Below are 24618 nucleotides of genomic sequence, written 5' to 3'. Positions count from 1 at the left end.
TGAATGATTTTATAATATATCTTAACATATTTTTTCTAAATTAAAAATTTTTAAATTTAAAATATGTACAATTCATTACTATTTTATGTGTATTTTTTTTTTACTAATAGAAAATAAGAATGGAGAATTTTAAATATGGACGTTTGATAATTAAAGTTATAATATCATATTTTTTATACTACATTTCAAATAAACTTGTTATTAATCTTTTAGCCCATGTCAGTCCATTGATTAGCTTAAGGCCTTACCTCTATTTTACCGAGTTCTTGGTAAAAGTTTGGGCTTGAACCTATATTCGCTTTAACCTGAGGCTGAGAAAAAAACGTTTGAAATTAACATTTACAAAAAAAAAAAAAAAAAAAAAAAAAAAAAAAAAAAAACCGATGCTTTGGACGACATGATGCTTGGTCATTTTTAGACAAAAGACACGACAGCACACTCTAATCCAAAGAAAGAAATGTACGACATCCACTGGCTGACATGCGCAAAGATGTACCTACTGCTTTTTTTAATGATATTTGTGTTTGTTAAGTTACCAAATTGTTCCTAACTGAAAACCGGTAATAATAAAAAAAAACATATAGAAAAGATGAAAATGCCATTGTGACAATAATAATTTTTTTTTTTAACTAATACCAATAATATTTTGTCCTACATTTCTAAAATACAAAAATATTTTTTTTTTAATATATAAGATTATAATCTTATATATAAAATATATTCTTGATATTAAATAAAAAAAAACAGTTCATTTTATTTTTTATATTGACATTAAAACTGTTAAGTTCTTAACATAATAAGATAAGGATTTCTTTAACAAGAAAAGCTTTTCTTAAACCCTAGATAAACCAACGGTTACAAAACATAATATTTTATTAGTTTATACCAAACAAATAAATAATACAACTTACCTCAAGTAAGGCATAGTAAGAGTGTCCATGTCTTCCCTTCAGATAATTAACCCCTTTATTTAGATTTTAAGACCAATTAGGGTTATTTATAGTGATCAAAATATTAGGTAACTATTCTCAAATTTATTTTTTTACTTATATAGAACAAGAATTCATTATCTTTTTCACCTAGATTATTTTCAACAATCTAGATTTAGGAAGATGATTGTTACAATACCGTACATGTGTTGACATAATAATAATTTTACTGGGAATTTATAGATAAAGCTTTTTTTGTTTGTTCTTCTGAGTATTGTATTTGACTTTTTTTTTTTTGGTATATTTTTATGCTTTAATTTAATATATACATATTTTGGTATGTTAGATATGGACTCATATCTTATGTACCATCTGTTTTAATTTTTAAAAAGCACAGACAAACTTACAGATTAATGAAGGAATTAGTGATTTGCCCATTGACAATGTTAAAGCTATCTTTAGAGTGGTGAAAGATGGTGTGAGGGCTGATGGGAACTATGGTTGTGGTTGTTTCTGGTAATTCAGTAGCTAATGGCTATGGACGTGAGACTGTGATTTGGTATGTGTCTTGGTGGTGTGAGAGGCTGGAGTGGGTAGAAGAGAAGCTTGGCTTGATTTATGAAAAATGGTGACTGAGCTTCAGGCGGTTGTCAATGGGTGGATGAGAAAAACTATTTAACTGGGATGTTGAGAGAGGACAGGTCTACGGTGGAGAGGAGGTAAATGGCTGTCGTGGGTTGATGAAAGTGTTGTGATTTGGTGGAGCCGCACTGGCCTATGGTGCTGTGCTATGACTGGTAAGCGTGTTTGCTATTAGTTAGAGATAATGACAAGACGGTGATGCTTTTAGTCAACGATGGGAAGAGGGACGAACAATGATGGTTTCTCATTGCCGGACAGTGGTGAGGTTAATTTGGGTGGTGCTGAGGGAGAGGGATGACCGTGTAGGCTGGTTCATGATTCTATATATATATATATATACACACACACAATCAGTGGCCAAAAGATTTTCTCCCCGCGTGTTCTTTTTTTAATCTTTTCGGGTTTTTTTTTTTTTTTAGTGAAATAGGATTTGCATTTATAATAGAAGAGTTGTACAATTAGAGTTCAAAGAAATAAACTTATCCTTGCCTTTAAAATTTGAAATCAAAATTTAAAAGGATTAGCTAAATAAGAGAGTTGGTTTTATGAAAAAGAAACAAGAATTATGGTCCCTAATCTTTCATATGTTGATAAATCAAACCCTTAATCAAACATCAATCCCTGCTTTTTTCTATTTTTAATTTTAATCCCTCTAAAAATTAAATCAAGAACAAACAGGTCAAAATCTGGTATGGGTTGTTGAAACTCTTGACTTGTAAATATGGCCTTTTGACTTATAAATATGCATTGTTCACATTTATATGCAGGTTTTTGATGGCTTCTTCCTCTGTGCCATGCTTCAAAATTTATATTTATATTATCTTTAAAATAAATTCCATCCTTTAAAAAAAAAAAAAAATCTCAGTCTCAATTTTTTTAACACCCATCTGAGTTGTATTTGGACTAACTAAATTAGTTGGATCATATCAAGACAACTCTTACACGATTTAATTTAAACAAAAGCTAGAAAAAAAGCTGGGTCAAGAGTTCTTTCTTGACAATTTCATTATTTTTTCTCTCAATTTTATTTTTATAATCTTTTACTAATCAACTGAGTTGTTTTTTAACAAACCAAGTCAACTAGGTCACTTCGAGACATTTTCCATATGATTTAATTTTAAACCTAGTCTAAATAAAAAGTCAGGTTGAAAGATTTTTTTTTTTTATCAATTTCACTATTTTTATCTCAACTTCGTTCTCATATTTTTTTTACTGGTTAACCGAGTTATCTTTAAATTAGTTAAGTCAACTATGTCATATTAAAATAACTCCCACACAATTTGATTTTAAGCTCTAGGTCAACTAGGTCACTTCGAGACATTTTTCATATGATTTAATTTTAAACCTAGTCTAAATAAAAAGTCAGGTTGAAAGATTTTTTTTTTTTTTATCAATTTCACTATTTTTATCTCAACTTCGTTCTCATATTTTTTTTTACTGGTTAACCGAGTTATCTTTAAATTAGTTAAGTCAACTAGGTCATATTAAAATAACTCCCACACAATTTGATTTTAAGCTCTAGCTAAGTAAGAAGTTAGATTGAAAAGTTTTAAAATTGATCTATTATGTTAAATTAATTTAATAACAATGCTAAATAATTTTCTATAACCTGAATATTTTTTTTATGTTCAAGTTTTTTTATTAGATGTGTAGCATAACTAGTAAGATTACTAAAACAACGTGGCTAAAATATTATTAGTATTAAATTAATAAATTAGTTCTCTAATATTAGAAACTATTAATTAGATTAGTCCCTTTTTTTTATCAACAAATGTCCTTTGTTCCCTCGAATACTTAAGAATTTATTTTCCAAAAAAATAAATAGTATTTTTTCTCCTTGCTTAATTAACACTTGCATATACATGTGAAGCGCAATACACGATTTTATGTCCATGATAAGAAACACGCCAATACATGAACCCTAAAAAACAATTAGCACCAATACAAGCCATAATTGTCAAAACGAACCCATCTTTATTTGCGGAAATAATACTAGATCTTGAATTATTATTTAAAAAAAAAAAAAAACGAAGAAAAAGAGGTCTTGCCACTAGTGCGGCAGTCCATAAATTAACGAGACTCTTGTAAAACACATTACAACAATCTAAAACATACCAACCTCTAATATTTGCTTTATAACGCAGTGCTCAACTAAAAATGTATTAAGAACTAAAACTGTATTAGGAATTCTTGGGTAGAATGGAATTGCACCGTTAATTTACAAAACTAGCTAGGAATATAAGTTTTTTTCATTAAAAAGATTATTACTTTTCTTTTTTAATTTGTTATATATATTGCTTGATTTTATTTTATTTGACTAAAAAATACATGGACAGTGTTAAGATGAATCTCTAATTTGATTTGACTAAAAAATAAATTAGAGGAAATAATGGAATTTCAACCAATAAAATAAAATTAATGCAGTAATTAAATAGTATGAAAATCTTATATATATTGGACTCTAATGTTAGTGTGTAATAAGCACACGAATATCACACAATTAGCTTACCAAACCTAGTCCACCCTTAGCTTACCAAAATGAAGTCTGTAAAGGCTTTCAATTATTTCTCTTGCTGAATTGACCTAGCACATTCAATTCATTAATGGTCTAGTCAATGTATATAAATGTTGAACTAGCATGATGGTCAGAAAAAAACAAGAAAGAGATAATTAAAAAAAAAATTCAAGGAGGAGATGAATAGTTTTAGGATCTAATGTGATAATTTTCTCTCTCTTTTTTTGTCTTTCTTTCTTTTATGTTGTAAATATTAATGTTAATTACGTACCCACTTCAGTATGATAGAGTTTTTCTTTAATAAATTTGATCCGTGAGACTAATTTATGTAACCAAATAATCTTTTAGTTTTGTAAGAATACAAAACAACAGCATATCCTTGTCTTAATATTGTAATCCCAATAACAAAGTAGCTAAGCTCTGCAGCTAAGTCATTGAAGTCAATAGACTTTGTTTTAAGAATAAATTCATCAAAATGATTTTTCAATTTTAAGAGTTCATACCAGCATCACGAATGGTTGAAATTCTACAAGTCATTTACTCGTCCTTTGATTTGGAAAGTAAACACCGTGTTGTTATCTTTTTTTTCTTAAATGTATAAAAAAAATCAATAGAACAAGGGATGAAACAAAATGGGTGCAAAATCATCAAATCTAGCAGCCGTTAAGACTCAAGACTTGGAAGGAATGTTGTAGAGGACGAGCAATGTCAAACTTCCAAATTTCAATTGTCAACTCAGCTTTTTCAATAAAATGCGGCTCAGCTTATCCATTACCCATAAAAAAAATAAAAAAATAAAAAATAAATTATGATGCCCCCTCCACGCGGAACATGACAAGGTGTGGTGTTTGTAATTTTTCAACAAAAATTATATTAAAAAATAATTGCTATCAAAATTTTCTAAATCAACTTAAAATATTAAATATTAAACTTCTTATGAAATTTCTTCATGATAGCTACTGCCAACTGCCAGCTCTTCAACATTCAAAATTCTTGCTGAATTTATTCAACTAGATTAGCACTTTGGTGGTGGAGGATTTGGTCAAAAGAATCATATAAAAAACACTTGTCTCTTTCATAATATTTTCCGAGCAAATTGTTAACCAACTTAGACTAATTCATAAAAAAATAAATAAAAAACACTCTTTAATATGTTAATTTTCTTCCAAATTAATGGTCGCATTAGCATTAACGCTAATTAATTACTTTTATTTTTATTTTTCTGTGTCCAAGAAATTTATAAAAAATAGATATACATTCAATAACTTATTATTTCCGTGACACGCTTTACCTATCTTATAGATTAAGGTATGATTATGGACCGGGTAGTGATTAAAAGGTCTCAAGAAATTGGATTAGTACGTTGAGAGATTCAACTTATCGTGGCACACAATTAACTAAGAATTTATATATTAATTATCCCTGTTTTTCTTCTAATCTTGAGAATCGGTGTGTGTGTGTGTGTGTATTAATTCAACCGTATGATACTGAACAAGCAGAAGCCCTCCAAAACCACCAGAAAATTAACCAAAAAATCAAGACAATTGTAGAGTCTTTATTTGAGATGTAAATGCAATGCAACATGATCGATGGCGTTTTCTTGGGAGAAATTATTGTCCCAAGAAATGTTTTCCATAGCCAACTCAGCTTTTCCAATAAAATGCGGTTCAACTTGTGATGCCCACTAGACGTACGTGGAACATGACAAGTTGCAAGGTGTCATATATATATATATATAACAATTTTTTTTATTATTATAAATATGGGTGTATGGGTCAGCTTCTGTATATTTCTACTGATCTTACGACCCTGAAGTTAATGACCATGCAAATTTTTATTAGCTCTAAAATTTATGGGACTTGAACTGATAATCTTTAGAAAATAAACCCACCAGTTGAATTATATCTCTATCATATGCTTAAGATCCCTTGACCAAGGAACATATTTATTTATGGTGCAATTAATTTTGATAAATTAATAATTTTAATTATATAGTATTTTTATTCTATCCTAATTTAAATTTAAAGTTTAAATAATATCCAAATTAACTAATTAATGAATTTTAATAATTTTAAATTTATTAATTTATAGAGGTTTGACTGTAGTTTAAAAATATTACAAAATTTCACTTAATGTATTGGTTCTATATGTTATGATAGCCAATCGTACGTCTGATATTAAACAAGTTGGATGAGGTTTTCGTCTCTGACATTAGCTAATTGATAAAAAATTTTACTAGTTAATGTATTGATTATTTCCTTGTTTTTAATTTTTTTTATGCAACTATAGTAAGAGTTTTTTTACATGTTTGATTAAACAATTTCGTTAATTCAAATTATTTTTTAAATCAAGTGCTTTTAAAATTATTTTTTATTCAAAAAAAATATCAAATTATATATATATATATATATATATATATATATATATATATATATATATTTCTGGATTATTTTGATGTTTTAATGTTAAAAACTTATAATAAAATAATCTTAAAAAATATTTTACAAAAATATCCAACACTGTATTATACATCAAACTTAAAGAAAAAAGGAAGAAGTCATCCAAAACGCACATAAAACCAATAACTCAAGAGTACTCGATCGTTTATTTGTGATTAGAGAGTGCAATAAGGAAGTCGCTGTCAATTACAGAAGGCGTAGAGTAGAAAGTTTCTGATTAATTCCATGTTATATAATGGCCAATTAGACGCTCTTTGTTTTGAAATGACCAAGTCCATTAATTTAAGTCATATTATCAATTTTATCAAGTCCCATTACTTTATTCTATCTTTACGCGTATCCCTAACATAAATACATGTATTAAAGTCAATTAAACCTCGTACGTACAAAAACTTGATGAAAGCGCAGTACTCGTTGTTAGCACATGGTTTCCATGGTCGTGCTCGATTTCTATATAAAGGTCTCATGCCTCTCTTTGTAAGCACATCACCTAGCTTGCTATCGGTTCCCATTCTCCTTTACGTACAGAGAAAACAAACATGGCCGCGTTATTCATTCTCATTCTTGGCTTGTTGGCTAGTCATGCTATGGCCACTACCACACCAAACCATAAGATTCGTTCTCTTAATCGTCATAGTTTTCCTCCAGGTTTCATTTTTGGGTCTGCATCTGCAGCTTACCAGGTCATCTAGTGATTTTACTTTGTTTATGATGCATGGGATTTTTTCCCCAACACAGAACCTTACCTTAAAAGACACAACTTTTTTTGCTGTTGGACTGGCTAAAATTTTGATTCTATTTTCAAAGTGATGATTCTATTCAGGGTGTTTCTTAAACTTGGTATTTTTCTTGTGTTGTTACTGTTTATATAAATATTTAAATGCATGTTTGATATCATGATGCGGCATTTATGTTTTTTGGTTTTTTTGTTTTGCGTTCAATTCATATCTCCTTTTGTAATAAAATAAATAAATAAATTTAGACGCTAAACCCTATTATGTACATTTTCTCAGTACGAGGGTGCAGCTTTCGAAGATGACAAAGGACCAAGTATTTGGGACTCATTTACACATAATTTTCCAGGTTTCTTTTTCTTGTCATAATGTTTTATTTAGAGTTCTTCCTTATTTTTGTTTGTGGGATAAACATTAAGATCAACTCATGTAATGCTTTCTTATCTTTCTTCATTTTCGTTAATATGTAATGCATTATTTATTCTGATTGATTGGTTCTTTTGGATCTGGTGCACGCATGGGTGTTGATATGATCGCACCCTATAGTGCATTAATTATTAACCCTGCTGTTTTGCAGCAATTGATCAGATAATTCGTCGTCCATCACTCTTTAACAAGCAATACTATATATATATATATATATATATATATAAACAAGTGGTTTGCTACCCTACCCGTGGCAAAATTGCTAGATCCCCGCTACACACGCACGCACACAAAATGACAACTTAGCACAAGTCCCTTTCTGTCTACCTTTTTCTTTATTCAGCCCTGGTGGACGTGGTTCTGTAGTTCTTCTATCTTATCGATGAGTTTAACATTAGATACGCAGAGCATTTTCTATGATTGATCATGCATGCCTTATACGCATCGAATGTGTCTAAGGGCTACATCTTGACGAACCCTAGCTCGTTGAGTTGTGATATTGGGAGTGAATATTTTGTTTTTGTATATATAGGTGCAAAAATATTAATTGAGAAATATGTGCATGGTGAAATGCAGATAAGATAAGCGATCATAGCAGTGGAGATGTGGCTCTTGATCAATACCATCGTTACAAGGTAATTAATCATGATGAGAGATAGGAAAACGAAGATTATTAAACAGGGTTTTCTAGTATGAATTATGAGTCTCGGGTTAATATTCCACATTTAACCATGTCCATAATATTTCTCTGTAATAAGAACTCAAATACAACTTTGAAAAGGAAAGAAAGAAATTGTTAGGAACATTGAAAATCATAATCAGTCAAAAATAAATATTTTGTAGGGATATATATAACGGGTAATGTTTTTATTTATTTATCTATTTTCCAATACATATTGAATGTCACAGGAGGATGTCAAGATCATGAAAGACTTGGGCTTTGATTCCTACAGATTTTCAATCTCATGGCCAAGAATATTGCCAAGTAAGATGATTCAATTAATTAGATCTGCGTAACACTTGCACCCATCTGTTACTGCCGTCATTTTTTGCAGCAAATTTTAAAACTCAAATGGTTATGTTCTAACATGGAACCTTTTGTTCTTAATCACTAAACACTTTCAGAAGGGAAGCTAAGTGGGGGCGTGAATAAGCAAGGAATCAAATACTACAACAACCTCATCAATGAGCTCCTAGCAAATGGTATTATGGCTACGATTCAATCTTATAATAATTATTGAATTTATACCATGTGGACGAAGTGAATTCATTTTGATCCTTGCTATAATGTTCAGGCTTGAAACCCTTTGTAACTCTCTTCCACTGGGATACTCCTCAAGCCTTAGATGATGGGTATAGCAGTTTCCTAAGTCCTGAGATTGTGTAAGTACTAACATGATTAGTTTTCTTCGTTAGATTTGAGTTATTTCTCCATGATATTGTGATTAACCAAAGCTATAATTACAGGGAAGACTTTGCGGATTATGCAGATATTTGTTTTAGAGAGTTTGGAGATAGAGTTAAGCATTGGATCACATTAAATGAACCAAATATTTTTAGTCAAGGTGGCTATGCCAAAGGAAATGCACCAAATCGGTGTTCGGCTTGGCAAGAGTTAAATTGTACCGCCGGAGATTCATCGACAGAGCCCTATTTGGTGGGACACAATCTGATCAAATCTCATGCTTCTGCTGTAAGATTATACAAGACAAAATATCAGGTATAACTTTCAAAATCCCACGCAACTATATACATATAATTGCCTTAAGAGGCATGTTTGACATTAAAGGGAAACCTTTTTTTACTTCTTTATGCAAATCATAACTTAAGGGTACAAAAAAAAAAAAACAGGGTAATTAGGCATGTGTTGAGAGGCATTGAACATGGAATTTTTGTCTCTTAATGACGTGCACTCATGGCCGCATATAGTGTAGCTTTGAGGGGGCCATCCCCCCACGCAAAAGAATTCAGAAATGCAATATTAGTCCCTAAAGTTTAGCTTTTTTTCCTCTTCAAAGTGGTATGACATTCCTAGCTTCTTGCCCCTCTAAGAAATGTATTCATCCTCTAACCTCAAGGTAAACTTGAATTATAAACCCTAAAGATCAAACAAAATCTTCACAAAAATTAATGGTCTCAAGAGCACGATAAGTTATCGAATGTTTCGTTCTTGCAGGGAACTCAAAAGGGCATAATAGGGATCACAGTAGCATCGCATTGGTTTGAGCCATATTCTGCTTCTATACAGGACCTAGATGCTGCAAAACGATCTCTAGATTTCTTGTACGGATGGTATGTGTCGCAGGTGTTGGGATTTATTTATTCTTCTAATGATTTAAATCAAATGACAACAAATTGCAGAATCATATTTTGCTGTGACTTTGCAGGTACATGGATCCAGTAGTTTATGGCGATTATCCACGCTCAATGAGGTCTATTGTCGGAAGACGATTGCCCAAATTCACGACGGAGGAATCCGAGTCGATAAAGGGATCATTTGATTTCATTGGATTGAATTACTATACTGCTTTCTATTCGGCCCAGTTGCCTGCATCTAATATTACACATCCAAGCTACTTGACGGACAGTCTTGCCACCACTAGGAGTAAGCACGCCGTGAAAAAAATCCAAAGATAATCGAGGATTAATTAATATGTTGATTACCTCATTGGTCAAACGTTAACCCTCTTTTTTTTCCTGTCTTTTTGTGCATATAGGTGACCGTAATGGGGTTCTCATTGGTCCACAGGTGTGTATAATCAACTAAATAAAAACAAATTATTTTTTTAATGATTTATAAGTAGGTGGGGGTGTTTAATTGTAATTAAGGCTTGGGTTATCACAACTAATTACCATTACTAGTTAGGTATAGCCACGTCAAATCATGAGGTCCAGTTTTATATATCGAGTAGTAGACCTGGTCTTAAGGATGACTCGTGACCTAAGATGTGACTTGCTGTTCTGTTATTCATAGTTGACTCAAGATGAAATTTATATTACAATTCAGTTAGTGGTCAGGTTACGACCAAGTCAACGAGTTAGTCAATTTTTCACTAGATTCACAACTTATTAATTTCATAATTGTTTTTAAAAAAAATGCAGACAGGATCACCTTGGCTCCATGTTTATCCGAAGGGGATTCAGAAGCTTTTGCTTTACACCAAGAAGAAATACAAAGATCCAGTTATTTACATCACTGAGAATGGTAATTAAGAGACTTCTATTATCATAATTAACTACGTGATTTACCATTCTAATTTTTTCTAAAAGCCCATTAAATATTTGACATGAAATAAATCCCCTTGTTTTAGGCGTAAGTGAGGTAAATAATGCCAATTTAACGCTTAAGCAAGCCCTACATGACACCATGAGGATCGATTACTACAGTCGCCATCTCTCTTTCTTGAAATTAGCAATCGAGTAAGTACTTCTTAATTAATATTTGTACCTAGCTCATAATTAACATTAAGATATTATTTAATTCTATGATCTTTTGTTTTTTAATAGATATATATTTTTTAATTTTTCTTTGATAGGGCGGGTGTCAAGGTGAGGGGATACTTTGCATGGTCACTATTGGATAATTTTGAATGGAAATCAGGCTACACAGTTAGATTTGGGATCGTTTATATTGATTATAAAGATGGATTAAAGAGATATCCAAAACTCTCAGCTCGTTGGTTTCAAAACTTTCTCAAGAAATAAGGATACATGATCCATTGATTTTTTTTTAGAATAAGCAATAAAATTGTATGTTGGATAGGACAAATCAGAAGCCTTGGTTTCTGGTTTTCCTTTTCCTTTTACTTTTTTCTCCTTTTTGCCCTATTATTTCTCTGCCCAGAGTAAGAATTGTTGGCAGAGCTCTCCAGCTTGTACACTGTATTCTTTTTACTACATCAAATAAATGGCAACATCATTTGTATTCATTTTATTAGAGAGTTAATAAATATAAAAGTTTAATTGTTGTAGTTTTTAAATTGAGATGATTTTTTAATATGTTAGTAGTGTTATGTAAAATTTTAAGATATGATTTATATTATTATTTAATATATCCTCTCAAATATAATTAATTTGGTGTTAAAACTTGCATAGATAAATATTATCTTCTATTATTAATTAATTTCAATTAAAAAATAATAAAGATGATGATATTTAAATTCATGACTTTTTGGTCTATAAGACTCTTGTATCATATCAAATAACTATCTTATTATGAATACTTAAGTTTTTAAGTGAGGTTTTAGTATATAATTTATATTATTTTTAAGCAATTAAGGTTTTAATAATTAAATTAATGGTTATAAAATTCGAATTCTATAATTTTTATTTTTTTTTCTAATAAAAAAGAAATAAATTATACCCAAGATAATGATATTGATTTTGCTCGCATTAAGATTTAGGTTACAATAATTTATTTACATCTCTAGAAAGTCAACTGCAACAATTATAATACTTATGATCTTTTCTAGAATTTTCTATATTCAATGAATAAGATGTGATTTAGTGGATAAAGAAAAGCTAAAATCACTGTACCGAGCATGGGCCCTGGAAGCTCATAAACCAAAAGAGAAGAAAACTAGAAAGGTTTCTCTCTGGTCTCTTTCACCTAACCCGTAAGCCATACGCACTGGGGAAAGCCTTCAAGCACCCGTAAGCCATCCTCTGATTTATTTTTAATTTTATATTATTTATTTATGTATGATTGATGGTTTTAATAAAACAACATCATTTTATTACATTGTTGTCAATTTTTTTTTTTCATTGAAAATATTTACATGGTAAAAAAAAAAAAAACTGGTAAGATTAAGGATGGATCCAATGGAGATGTGGCCATCGATTCATATATATCATCGTTACAAGGTACGTGATAGTGATAATTAGGGAAATGGAAAATAAAGAATAGAAATGTGGTTTCTAGGTTACTAAATTCAATTTATTTTTAATTTCGAAACAATTCAGTATACATATATAATATATTAATCACCACTTATGTTCATGTTTTTTGAGCTACTATTAAAAGAAAAATCAAAGCACAATATTGACACGGGAAGATGTTGCTATTATGAAAAATATGAGCTTCGATGCAAAAGTTCTCAAAACAAAAAAAAAAAAGGAGAAAAAATCTCAAGATTTGGCTAACCCTGTTCCTTAGAACGCAACAGGGACTTCGTGGCTGTGTTTTGCAGGGAAGGTAGCATCTGAGAGAGGTTGGCAGTGGTGGTTATGGGTAAGGATTGCCGGGTTGGAAAAGAAGAGAGGTCGGGTCAATTGGGTTAGATGATGGGTTGATTGCTGGGATTTGTGGTGTTTCAGTCCTCTGTACATATTCCCTCTTCTGTCTAGTGAAAATTCCCCTCTTTTCTGTATATTAGGATTTGTTTTTATAATACAAGATTCCAAAGAAACATGAAAATTTAATCTTTATCTCTTTTGAAATTTAAATTTGAAAAAAAAATTTAAAAAGAAAATAATATAATAAAATTTATCTTGATGATCTGATTTTCCTAGACTTTTAAAAATCTAACACATTAATAATTAAGTATAAAATATACATATATTTTTATTTCTTTTACATTATGTTTTTAATGTGTTTTAAGCTTATTTGAGCTCATTAAAAGTAATTTTATGAATTTAGCATGCCTACAAGGCTTGATGAATTAATTGTTAAAAGATAATAAATTATATATTTTATGTTTCGAATTTTGATTTTTCTGATAGGTTTGACACCAGATTGTAGTTACAGAATATAAAACGTGAATTAATAAAACTTAAACTACACACCCAGCTTTACATCAAAGTATTATATGCCGGATCTCGATTCAGACCTATAAAATTAGACTAGAATTCTACTAACATTAAAATTTAATTTTTATCCCTTTTAAAATTTAAATTTGAAAAGTTATCTTGATGATCTGATTTTTCTAGACTTTATAAAATTTAGACATAATTGGAGAATGCAGTGCAAATTACGTTCCCAAAAAAAATTATTATTTTTTTTGTTAAAATTTAATACGGTTTTTACTTTTTGGATCGTTTTGATGTGCTAATATCAAAAATAATTTTTAAAAAATAAAAAAAAAATATTATTGACATGCATTTCAACATGAAAAGTTATTTAAAAAATAATCGCTACTACACTACCAAAAACGCTCTTAATAGTCATCCCTTTACGAAATCTTATGGTTTGATCAAGTACTCATAGTATTTTTTTCTATTTTCTTTAAACGACACATCACAAAGAAGAAGTACATCACTGAAAATGGTAATAAACGTTTCAAATTAAAAACAATTAACACTGCAATAATTAATCCTTAACGTGAAAGAAGTATAGAAATTATTTTTTTCTTAATCACGACTGGCTTCCGATTTGTTTAGGGGTCGGTGAATTTAATAATGAGTCATGAACTCATCTTTGGCATCAACTATGTACGTAGATTATACAGATGGACTGAAAAGATATCATAAACTGTCAGCCCATTGGTCAAGAGCTCTCTCAAAAAATAGACACACATGCTGTCTTCCTAGAAATAAAAGCAAAATATAAATATAATGATCTAAAATTATTAGCTCCTAATAATTTATTTTAACTTTATTTAATTCCATTTTATATTATTTATTAATTTCATATTGATTTATTATTTTAAGAAATAGAAAGAGTAAAAAAAATAACTTTATTTATTCTAATAAACGCCTTAATTTGTTCTGTTTGCCTTTTCTACTCTAGGTTATCTGGATATTCTTTAGGACCTCACCATTTGGTTAGCCGAATCTCTCGTAGTATTCCCCTCGTTTGATTTTTTCTGACCGTCCGATTTAATTATATGGTTTTTCATTTTTTTTTTGAATAGTATAAATCAGTTAATACAAGTAGCAAAACACAAGCCAAGATGCCGTCTACAATATTCTATAATAAGAAATGATAGAGAAAAAAAATATACAATTTGGACAAAATGCATGTAATTGGATTTTTCTTAAACATGATATTTTTAATTTAATTTAATTTAACTTAATGAATATTTTTGACCACTTTCGCAAAACTTATATTCCTTGAAATCATACTCTTGGAAGAAGCTCAGCCGATTCAAAGCGGGTCCCCATGAACTGGGGTCCACTCGCCTTATTTCAGAAATTGAACCGTTAATTTGTAGCTTTCTTCGGAGCTATCACAACACGTGCACCATTTTCAAAATCGGGAAAATACACGAGAATGACGAGCTAGGGTGTGATATATATATATATATATATATATATATATATATATATATATATATATATATATATATATATATATATATATATATATCATGTTGCATGCTTTTTGGCAAATCCAACTCCTATATGAAGGCCGCAGGTCTCTCTTGTGTAGCTAGCTCAACGACAGGCTATGGCAACCAAAAACTGTTTCTTGCCAGCTCTGCTTCTCGTTCTTGGCACAGTGGCTTCAAATGTAGCGGCTGCTGTACCAAGCCACATTAACGTTGCTTCTCTTAACCGTAGTAGTTTTCCAGGAGGTTTCATCTTTGGGACAGCATCATCAGCTTCCCAGGTTAGGATTATATTATGCATGGTTTGTTTTCTCCTAGGTTTTGAAATCCTGATGAGATGTTGATAGGAAATTAAAGCTGTCTTCTTGATTTTTTGTTCTTGTTTTTTCCAGTATGAAGGTGCAGCAGCTAAAGGAGGCCGAGGACCCAGTATATGGGATTTTTACACCCATAGATATCCAGGTTCTCCTCTCTTAATTTGTAGATTTAGTTTTGTTGATAAGTCCACTTGCTTTTTTGCTATTTAATTCTGCTTTAATTTTACCTCTTGGTAGAATTCAGTGCTTGGACAACAAATTAAACTTACTAGAGAAAACAATTCAACTTGCTATTATTATTATTATTATTATTATTATTATTATTATATGTGAAAAGTTGTTAGATATATTTGATGCTCACTTATTATGAAATATAGAATTTATTATGAAATATCCATTATCCTAACTTCTTTTTTTCTTACTAAATAATTCCTCCTATAATTTTAAGGCACCAACTGTTTGTTTTCTTATTGATTTTTTGCACGTAATAATTAATGCTTATATATAGATTGATTACATCTTAAGTTTTAAGAAATTAATGCTTTATTATTTAATTTTATATTTTCAAATCTTATAGAGTCATCTCCGAAAAACAATTATTAAATTTCTCTGAACAGACCAATATAATAAATGCGCTATTAAGATTGTTAAACAAATTAATATTAGGTGGCATATAAATTGATTTGAAGGTACCATATACTAAAAAAAAAATACATATATTCAACTTCACCTGCATATTGCATATGCCCAATTTAATTAATTTTGATGCCGCAGTCACCCTTGACCAGTAAAAAGTACAAATGCTCACCTATTAATTAAAGAATCTTATAGACTATAGCATCTAAGTGATTATACCAGTTTTTTTTTAAGAAAAAATTATCTACACCAGTTTATAATAATTTGTGAATGGATGAGCAATAATTAAAGCTGTAGTGTTTTGGCCCCAAGGCTTAATTTCTGTTAATACTAGTTTTGAATAATTATCATCTTAAATTATTACCATTATTGTCGATAGTTACATGCATTGGATATATATAAAATTAGTATCCTGTCGTTACTCTTTTTTTTTTTTTTTTTTTCATGTTTTAAGAAGTTGATTATTCTAGTAACTTATTATCGTAAAGGACAAGTGGGAGAGACACGCTTCGCCTTTCCCAAGTTGTCTCTTGTGCTGGACAGATCAAATTTATATTTATTTATTTATTTCATAAAAATACGTGCATGGTGAAATGACAGGTAAGATAAAGGATGGATCCAATGGAGATGTGGCTATTGATTCATATCATCGCTACAAGGTATATAAAATTGTCGATAAGGGACAGAAAACAAAAATAGAAAAAACCCCGTTGATTTCAATGTATTATGGGTTATATACTATCCTTTTCAACTGCTTGTAGATCAAGGGGTTAATGCAATTTTGTTGTCAAATTATTTCACAGGAAGATGTTGGCATAATGAAGGAGATGGATTTGGATGCCTATAGATTTTCAATATCATGGTCTAGAATATTACCAAGTAAGCTTTTTATATATGTTTTGCATTAAATCGCCATAATTTGGTCAAGAAAACAAAATACAAATCTACAAAGACTTCAGTTTAGTAGGGTTACAAAACAAGAAGGGCGACAAGATTAAGTTCTTCTTTCATATTGTGTTTCAAACAAAGATTGGTTAAATTTTGAAATTTTTTTATGTATTTAAATTATTTTAATGTTTTGATATTAAAAATAATTTTTTTAAAAATTCAAAAATATATAATATATTTCAAGTTAAAAATACTTTAAAAAACAACAATTACTATACTTGCAACACTTTAATTATAAATGTCGCACCCGACATCGCGGCGGCCCTAAAAAATAATTCGCTTGAATTATTATGGAAAAAGAACAGATTTCTGGCATCCGGTTTTTTTAAGGAAAAAATGTCTTTCTTAAGGAGTCGCCACCTAGTATTATGGTTACTAGGAACCCTAACTGGTCAACAGAGATTCTATGGTACGGGATTGGTTACGTAAAAGGGAAGATATTATCACCTCTTAAACGTTCTGCCTGAGGCAGACTGCATTGCTGGTTTTGTCTTAAATTGCTAAATATTTATTAGTTTATGCTATGATGATTTGTTTATAATATTCCCGACTCTGGCGGCAGTGAATATTTAACTACGGATACTTCCAACTCTGGCGTTGGTAAATATCACGTAGCTATAAAATAAATTAGATTTAAATCAATATTTTTTTTTATTCCCGACTCTGGCGCCAGTGAATAAAAAATACAATAAATTTATTTTCATGCGTGCACAATATCTTTTTTTATTATTTTTCTAGCTAAATAAAATAAAATACAATAAAAAAATAATATAAATTTAATCCGGTATTTTTATTCAAGACTCTGGCGTCAGTGAATAAACCAATAAATTTATATAATTATTTTTATTTTATTCATGAATACATATTTTTATTTTTTATTTTTTTTAACCTTTTTTTTTTATTTTTTAAAATTTTTATGTTTTGGGCTGGGCCAAGCCCAGCCCAACACAATTTTTTTTTAGGCTGGGCCCAGGCAGCCTGGCCCAGCCCGGCCACTGGCCCAAGCCAGTGGCCCGGCTGGGCAAAAGAAGGAGAAGCACGCGTGAAGCGTGCATGAATAGTGTGAAGGTAATTAAATTACCTTCACGCTGCATTTGAAAGTTTTGCAGAGAATAGAAACTTACCTGTGCAGCTGAGGACGGCGCTGAAGAGGATGGCGCGGTGGCTGGTTCCTTTTGTTTCCCGGTGTGGCTCCACTGTCTTTTGGGTTGTTCTTTTTCTGCAGGCACAAAATTGTTGCCCCTCCGTTTTTCTTGCCTTCTTTGCTCTGTCTCTTTGCCTTTTTTATTTGCTCTTTGTGTTTGGGAAGAAAGCTTTTAGTCTGTGCTTTTGAATTCCCCTGCTCTGGACGGAGATTGTGCTAGTAAGGGTCCTGATGCTGCGGGTTGATTCGATCCACGCTTTCTCTGGTTTTCGCCCCTGCTACCTTTCTCCTCTGTTTTTGTTCGTGGTCTTCCCCCAGTTTCTGTTTTTTCAGTGGTATTCGCCTTCCCCCTCCTTCGGTTTGTTCGGTGCCTCCCTTTTCTGGGTTTATTTCTCTGTTTAATTTCGGTTTTTCATCCCCTTTTCAGTCCATTTCCCCCCCTGTTGGCTGCGACTCCTTCTCCTTTTATAAGGCCAAAATCGGTGGTAACGGCCAGCCTCCTAAATGCCCTGTAACCGGCCCTTTAAGTGCCTTCAATGCTGGAACTTAAGCGTTGGCTGGAAACCGATGAAACGGAGGAAGAAGACAGTGAACAGTTTTGTCCAAGAAACGGCTCCGTTTTCCCATCAAATGCTATTTATGATCTGGTCCTTGAAGTTTTGAAATTTTTGTAAATAAGCCCCTGGATAAACTTTAATTTGATCCTTGCATTTCCGCGCCATTTTCAAGCTGGTCCTTGGATTTTAATGTTTGCAATTTAGACCACAATTAAACCCCAAACTTTGATATTTCTTCAATTAAGTCCCCGGGTTTCATTAATTAAATTAATTTCAAGCCAATTAAGTCCAAAAACTTATCAATTCTCCAATTAAACCCTTGATTGGATTAATTAAATTAATTTTCAAGCTTAATTAAGTCTCAAAACTTATCAATTCTCCAATTAAACCTTTAATTGGATTAATTAATTTAATTTCAAGCTCAATTAAGTCTCAAAACTTATCAATTCTTCCATTAAGCCCTTGATTGGATTAATTCTAAAGTTTGATTAAACCCCAAAACTTCTAACCATGATATAAGTCTCAAAACTTATACCAGTTTTTTTTTAAGAAAAAATTATCTATACCAGTTTATAATAATTTGTGAATGGATGAGCAATAATTAAAGCTGTAGTGTTTTGGCCCCAAGGCTTAATTTCTGTTAATACTAGTTTTGAATAATTATCATCTTAAATTATTACCATTATTGTCGATGGTTACATGCATTGGATATATATAAAATTAGTATCCTGTCGTTACTCTTTTTTTTTTTTTTTTTTTTTTTCATGTTTTAAGAAGTTGATTATTCTAGTAACTTATTATCGTAAAGGACAAGTGGGAGAGACACGCTTCGCCTTTCCCAAGTTGTCTCTTGTGCTGGACAGATCAAATTTAATAACATAGGCATCGATTCTTGCCTTGCGTGCCATGTTGTCTATTATATTTATTTATTTATTTCATAAAAATACGTGCATGGTGAAATGACAGGTAAGATAAAGGATGGATCCAATGGAGATGTGGCTATTGATTCATATCATCGCTACAAGGTATATAAAATTGTCGATAAGGGACAGAAAACAAAAATAGAAAAAACCCCGTTGATTTCAATGTATTATGGGTTATATACTATCCTTTTCAACTGCTTGTAGATCAAGGGGTTAATGCAATTTTGTTGTCAAATTATTTCACAGGAAGATGTTGGCATAATGAAGGAGATGGATTTGGATGCCTATAGATTTTCAATATCATGGTCTAGAATATTACCAAGTAAGCTTTTTATATATGTTTTGCATTAAATCGCCATAATTTGGTCAAGAAAACAAAATACAAATCTACAAAGACTTCAGTTTAGTAGGGTTACAAAACAAGAAGGGCGACAAGATTAAGTTCTTCTTTCATATTGTGTTTCAAACAAAGATTGGTTAAATTTTGAAATTTTTTTATGTATTTAAATTATTTTAATGTTTTGATATTAAAAATAATTTTTTAAAAATTCAAAAAATATATAATATATTTCAAGTTAAAAATACTTTAAAAAACAACAATTACTATACTTGCAACACTTTAATTATAAAAAACAACAACAAAATAACAACATAAAAAATACGAGAATTATTCTTTAAAACTTAATTAGTTTTTTTTTTGTAATTTGGTTTTGTTCACACAACTTAGTTGAACATCATCTCATGATTAAAAGTGCCTTTGATCTTCTTCATTATCAAGTCAAATTAAAAAATATTTATTGACATGTGTGGATAAGTTTTTGCTAATTACATCTTTCGAATCTAATATTTATTTACCTGAATCCTCTCAGATGGAAAGCTAAGTGGAGGTGTTAATAGAGAAGGAATCCAATACTACAACAATCTCATCAATGAGCTACTAGCCAATGGTTATAATTAATCTTATAATTTCTTTTTAATTTTCTTTCAAGAAATCTTGGCATGGGCAAATAACTTATTTCTTTCTTTAATTTTGTCATACACAGGCATACAACCATTCGTAACTCTCTTTCATTGGGATCTCCCCCATACCTTAGAGGATGAGTATGGAGGTTTCTTAAGCCCTAGAATTGTGTAAGTAACTAAGGCTTTGTTTGTTTCAAGGAAAATGAATTCCCGGAATTCATTTTCCTCACTTTCCCATGTTTGGTGACTATCAGGAAAATAAGTCAAAGGAAAACCAATTCCTTCCAATTCCAGTCAACTTAAACTTTCCCTTTCCCCGTAGGAAAGTGTTTTCCTTCTGATAAAGAAAGGAAAACACTTTCCTTAGCGGACGCTGCCAATGAATTTTAATTAACAGCTACAGTAGCATCGCATTTTAATTCACTGCTACAGTAGCAGCGAATTAAAATGCAATGCTGCTGTAGCAGCGACTTATAATTCACTGCTGTAGCATTGAATTATAATTCGCTGCTACTGTAGCAGTTAATTAAAATGCAAAGAGTTGTTTATTTTATTTAAATAATGGGTTTTTGATTAAATCAAAGTTTAATTAAGTCTTCAAACTCAATTAAATTCTTGATTTCATTAATTAAAATAATCTAAAATTTAATTAAATTAATTCTCCAATTAAACCCTTGATTTAATTAATTAAACTAGTCAAAAGTTTAATTAAATCTTTAAACTTCCAATCATGTTGCCCTTAACCTAAATTTTAATTCATCCTTCATTTATTTTATTTTTATTTTTCATCATCTTTTTTTTTAAATAATAAAAAATAAAAAGATCAAAATTGGGTTATGACAATTGTAAGTGATTAAATATTTTATATTAAATATTTTATATATATTAGATAAACTTGAAAAAAAAATTAATTCATTAATAAATTATTTTCCAGTTCATTTTCCATAACACAACCAAACACTGGAAAGTGTTTTCCAGTTCATTTTCCATAACACTACCAAACATCGGAAAATACTTTCTCGGAATTCACTTTCCAGGAATTCATTTTCCCCGGAATTCACTTTCCAAAAGGAAACCACTTTCCTGCAAACAAACGGAGCCTAAACTAAAGTCCTCAATATATCTTTTTTTTTAATAATTGAGTGTGTTGATTAAATACCATTTGTTTAATCACAGGAAGGATTATGAGGACTATGCAGAGATTTGTTTCAAAGAATTTGGCGATAGAGTGAAGTACTGGATCACTTTGAATGAACCATGGACCTATAGCATGGGTGGTTATGCTGCAGGTTTGCTGGCACCAGGCCGGTGTTCAGATTGGCAAGGACTCAATTGTGCTGGTGGCGATTCAGCAACAGAGCCATATTTGGCAGCACATTATCAGCTTCTTGCCCATGCCAGAGCTGTGCATTTGTACAAGAAGAAATATCAGGTTCAATACATTACATGAGCTGTATTTTTGTTGTTATCTATGATTAGTTTCAGCCTAAACATTGCAAAAAAGACATTCAATTACTTCTTTTATTTATTTATTTATTTTTGTTTTGAACTTCTGCAGAAAACTCAAAAGGGAGTGATAGGGATCACATTAATTTCTCAATGGTTCGTGCCATTTTCTGACGCCAAACATGACCAGAATGCTGCCAAGCGGGCACTGGATTTCATGTTGGGATGGTATGTATTTAGCTTGTGATGGTATGTATTTGTTAGATAATATTATAAACCGTATTCTAAGACCTTATAACAGCTTAAGTTATTGAGTTGAATGGGTTTTTTAACATGGTATCAGGATCTTAATGACCAAGCGATCACGAGTTCGAATCTCACTATCCCTATTTGTTTGATAAAAATTAAGCACAAGCTAATATAATCATATGCAAATTTTAAGTTTAAAGGGTTTTTACTTGAGGAGGTGTGTTAGAGAATAATATAAATCATATCTTGAGATCTTATTCTTATTTAACTGTTTAAGCTATTAGGTTGAATTGATTCTTTAACACTCATTCAGTCGTAACTTGAAAATTTTTTATTTATATATTTGTAGGTTCATGGATCCATTGACAAATGGTGATTATCCGCACACAATGCGATCTCTTGTTGGAGACCGATTGCCTAAATTCTCTCGAGAGCAATCCGAAATGATAAAAGGATCATTTGATTTTCTTGGGTTGAATTACTATACTACTAATTATGCAGCTTATACGCCCCATTCTAATTCTCGGAATGCAAGCTATTTAACAGATTCTCGTGCTAATCTTTCAAGTAAGCATGATCAGAAAATTTTACCAACAATTTCGAGTGTTTATTCGTAAGTAAACTCATCATAATCAATATCATATAATTCTTTTTTCATGTTTTTATATGTAGCTGAGCGGCATGGTGTTTTGATAGGTCCAAAGGTACGTATCAACTATATAAAGTTTCAATTAAAAATTTAAATTTTTAGATCGACATATTTTTTATATAGTATCATTAAATGGTCGGAAGTTCAAAATATTGATATAAATTTCTGGCTCCTATGACCTAGGGCTATATATGGGAATGGAATGGGCGTGGCAGGCCTCTCTCATGTAGTATAATGCCTTTGAGATGTAGGCCAGACTAGGCCTAAGAGGTTCAAAACCCATTAATCAAATCGACCCATTTATTATAGTTCCATGGCCATATATAGATTTATACTGTCAAAAAAGTCAGTGAGCTAGTCGCAGGATCATGCAGCTAACTCACTAGACCTGCGCCACTACTCAACCGTAGGGTTCCTTTCCCTTTAGTATATGACTGTGAGTTACCATTGAGTTGAACACGCTCTGCATATATATATATACGCCATGGCTTCCTGTCCATGTTTTTGCAAGTGTCAGCTGTACTGATAGTTTAAGTTTCAAGTCCACCAGGGTTCATCGTAGATTTTATTTTCTCAGCCCTTATCTTCCTCCTCGCCACATTGTTGTGTTTTCTTGAAATGAAATATCGCAGGCAGCTTCAGATTGGCTTTACATCTATCCAAGAGGAATTCGAGACCTTTTGCTCTATGTGAAGAGAGAGTACAGAAATCCACTCATTTACATCACTGAAAATGGTAAATACTTTCTCATTAAAGCCAGGATTATTTCGAAGCAAAACATAAGATGCAAAAACGCCAATTTCAAACGAAATATCCTTTTTTGTTTCTTTTTCATTTAGGTGTTGATGAATTTAATAATGGTTCGTTGACTCTTAAAGAGGCCCTTGTTGACACCATGAGGGTTGATTACTATTATCATCATCTTGACTTCCTTCGAAGATCAATCAAGTAAGCGCTATTTATTGACTGGAATTTTCATTTTCCTGCTTGATTTCTTTGTCCTCTCCCTAAGAAAAGAGAGTGATCAGTCTTAACATTTCTTTCTTAATATATATATATATTATATATATATATATATATAATCGATTCATTCGTAACATTTGCTCCTTTTGCAGGGATGGTGTAAATGTGAAAGGATACTTTGCATGGTCGTTATTGGATAACTTTGAATGGTATGCAGGTTACACCGTGCGATTTGGCATCAACTATGTAGATTATAAAGATGGATTGAAGAGATATCCTAAACTTTCAGCTCACTGGTTTAAGAGCTTCCTCAAAAAATAGACATCTATGTCTCTTCTTGTAATAAATTCAAATTTTCTTGAAAATTACCATGATGAACAGTATTTTTTAGTGTCAAGGATCGCACACAGAATAGTCATATGTATTTCAGAGCATTAATTCTTGTAGTTAAAAGGACAGCAACATTTTCAGCTTTTTTTTTAACTGGGAAAATTTTGTTTTTTATTGACAGTAGGAATTTTTGACATTACCAAGTAAGAATGATGATACTTTTCATCATTATTTTTTACTTAAGAACAAGTAAAAATTTACAGTTTAGTTGTCTCATTGAAAATATTTCTTATATTATGTAACGCTAACTATATTTGAACCCTACAAAAATAAAGCTATTGAATCTGTGTGGTAATTTAACTAGTTAGGTTTTGAGTTTGTTTTTTTAATAATTACGAGTTTGAGTTTTTTTAGAGTCATTACAAATTTATATAATCGTTAACTTCAAGACTCATAAGATTAATCGAAATATACGCAAACTGACCCGAATATCTATATTAATAAAAAAATAATAATAAAT

The 24618-nt window shown here is 30.8% G+C and overlaps 2 protein-coding genes across 3 annotated transcripts; both read left to right on the top strand.

The window, feature by feature from the left end:
- Nucleotides 1-7009: 7009 nt before the first annotated feature.
- Nucleotides 7010-11620, top strand: LOC118028434 (beta-glucosidase 12). Its single transcript, XM_035032003.2, has 13 exons — nt 7010-7228; nt 7559-7628; nt 8282-8340; nt 8615-8690; nt 8831-8908; nt 9001-9088; nt 9173-9425; nt 9882-9997; nt 10093-10310; nt 10423-10454; nt 10808-10910; nt 11017-11125; nt 11242-11620. The coding sequence occupies exons 1-13, from the start codon at nt 7085-7087 to the stop codon at nt 11408-11410; spliced, it is 1515 nt and encodes a 504-aa protein (XP_034887894.1). The 5' UTR covers nt 7010-7084; the 3' UTR covers nt 11411-11620.
- Nucleotides 11621-15057: 3437 nt separating this feature from the next.
- On the top strand, nt 15058-24238 carry LOC118028492 (beta-glucosidase 12). Of its 2 annotated transcripts, XM_073408034.1 has the most exons (13): nt 15058-15254; nt 15366-15435; nt 16527-16585; nt 16730-16805; nt 20368-20445; nt 20542-20629; nt 21638-21893; nt 22020-22135; nt 22506-22723; nt 22829-22860; nt 23438-23540; nt 23645-23753; nt 23921-24238. In XM_073408034.1, the coding sequence occupies exons 1-13, from the start codon at nt 15093-15095 to the stop codon at nt 24087-24089; spliced, it is 1536 nt and encodes a 511-aa protein (XP_073264135.1). In that variant the 5' UTR covers nt 15058-15092; the 3' UTR covers nt 24090-24238. The 2 variants fall into 2 exon arrangements, with proteins under 2 accessions (XP_073264135.1, XP_073264134.1); XM_073408033.1 differs by lacking the exons at nt 15058-15254; nt 15366-15435; nt 16527-16585; nt 16730-16805 and adding exons at nt 19545-19600; nt 19745-19820.
- Nucleotides 24239-24618: the final 380 nt, after the last annotated feature.

Source organism: Populus alba, chromosome 3, assembly GCF_005239225.2.
Source record: "Populus alba chromosome 3, ASM523922v2, whole genome shotgun sequence".
In the NCBI taxonomy this organism is placed as follows: Eukaryota; Viridiplantae; Streptophyta; class Magnoliopsida; order Malpighiales; family Salicaceae; genus Populus; species Populus alba.
Note: the sequence above shows the minus strand (reverse complement) of the source record. Positions and strands in the feature narration are given on the sequence as shown.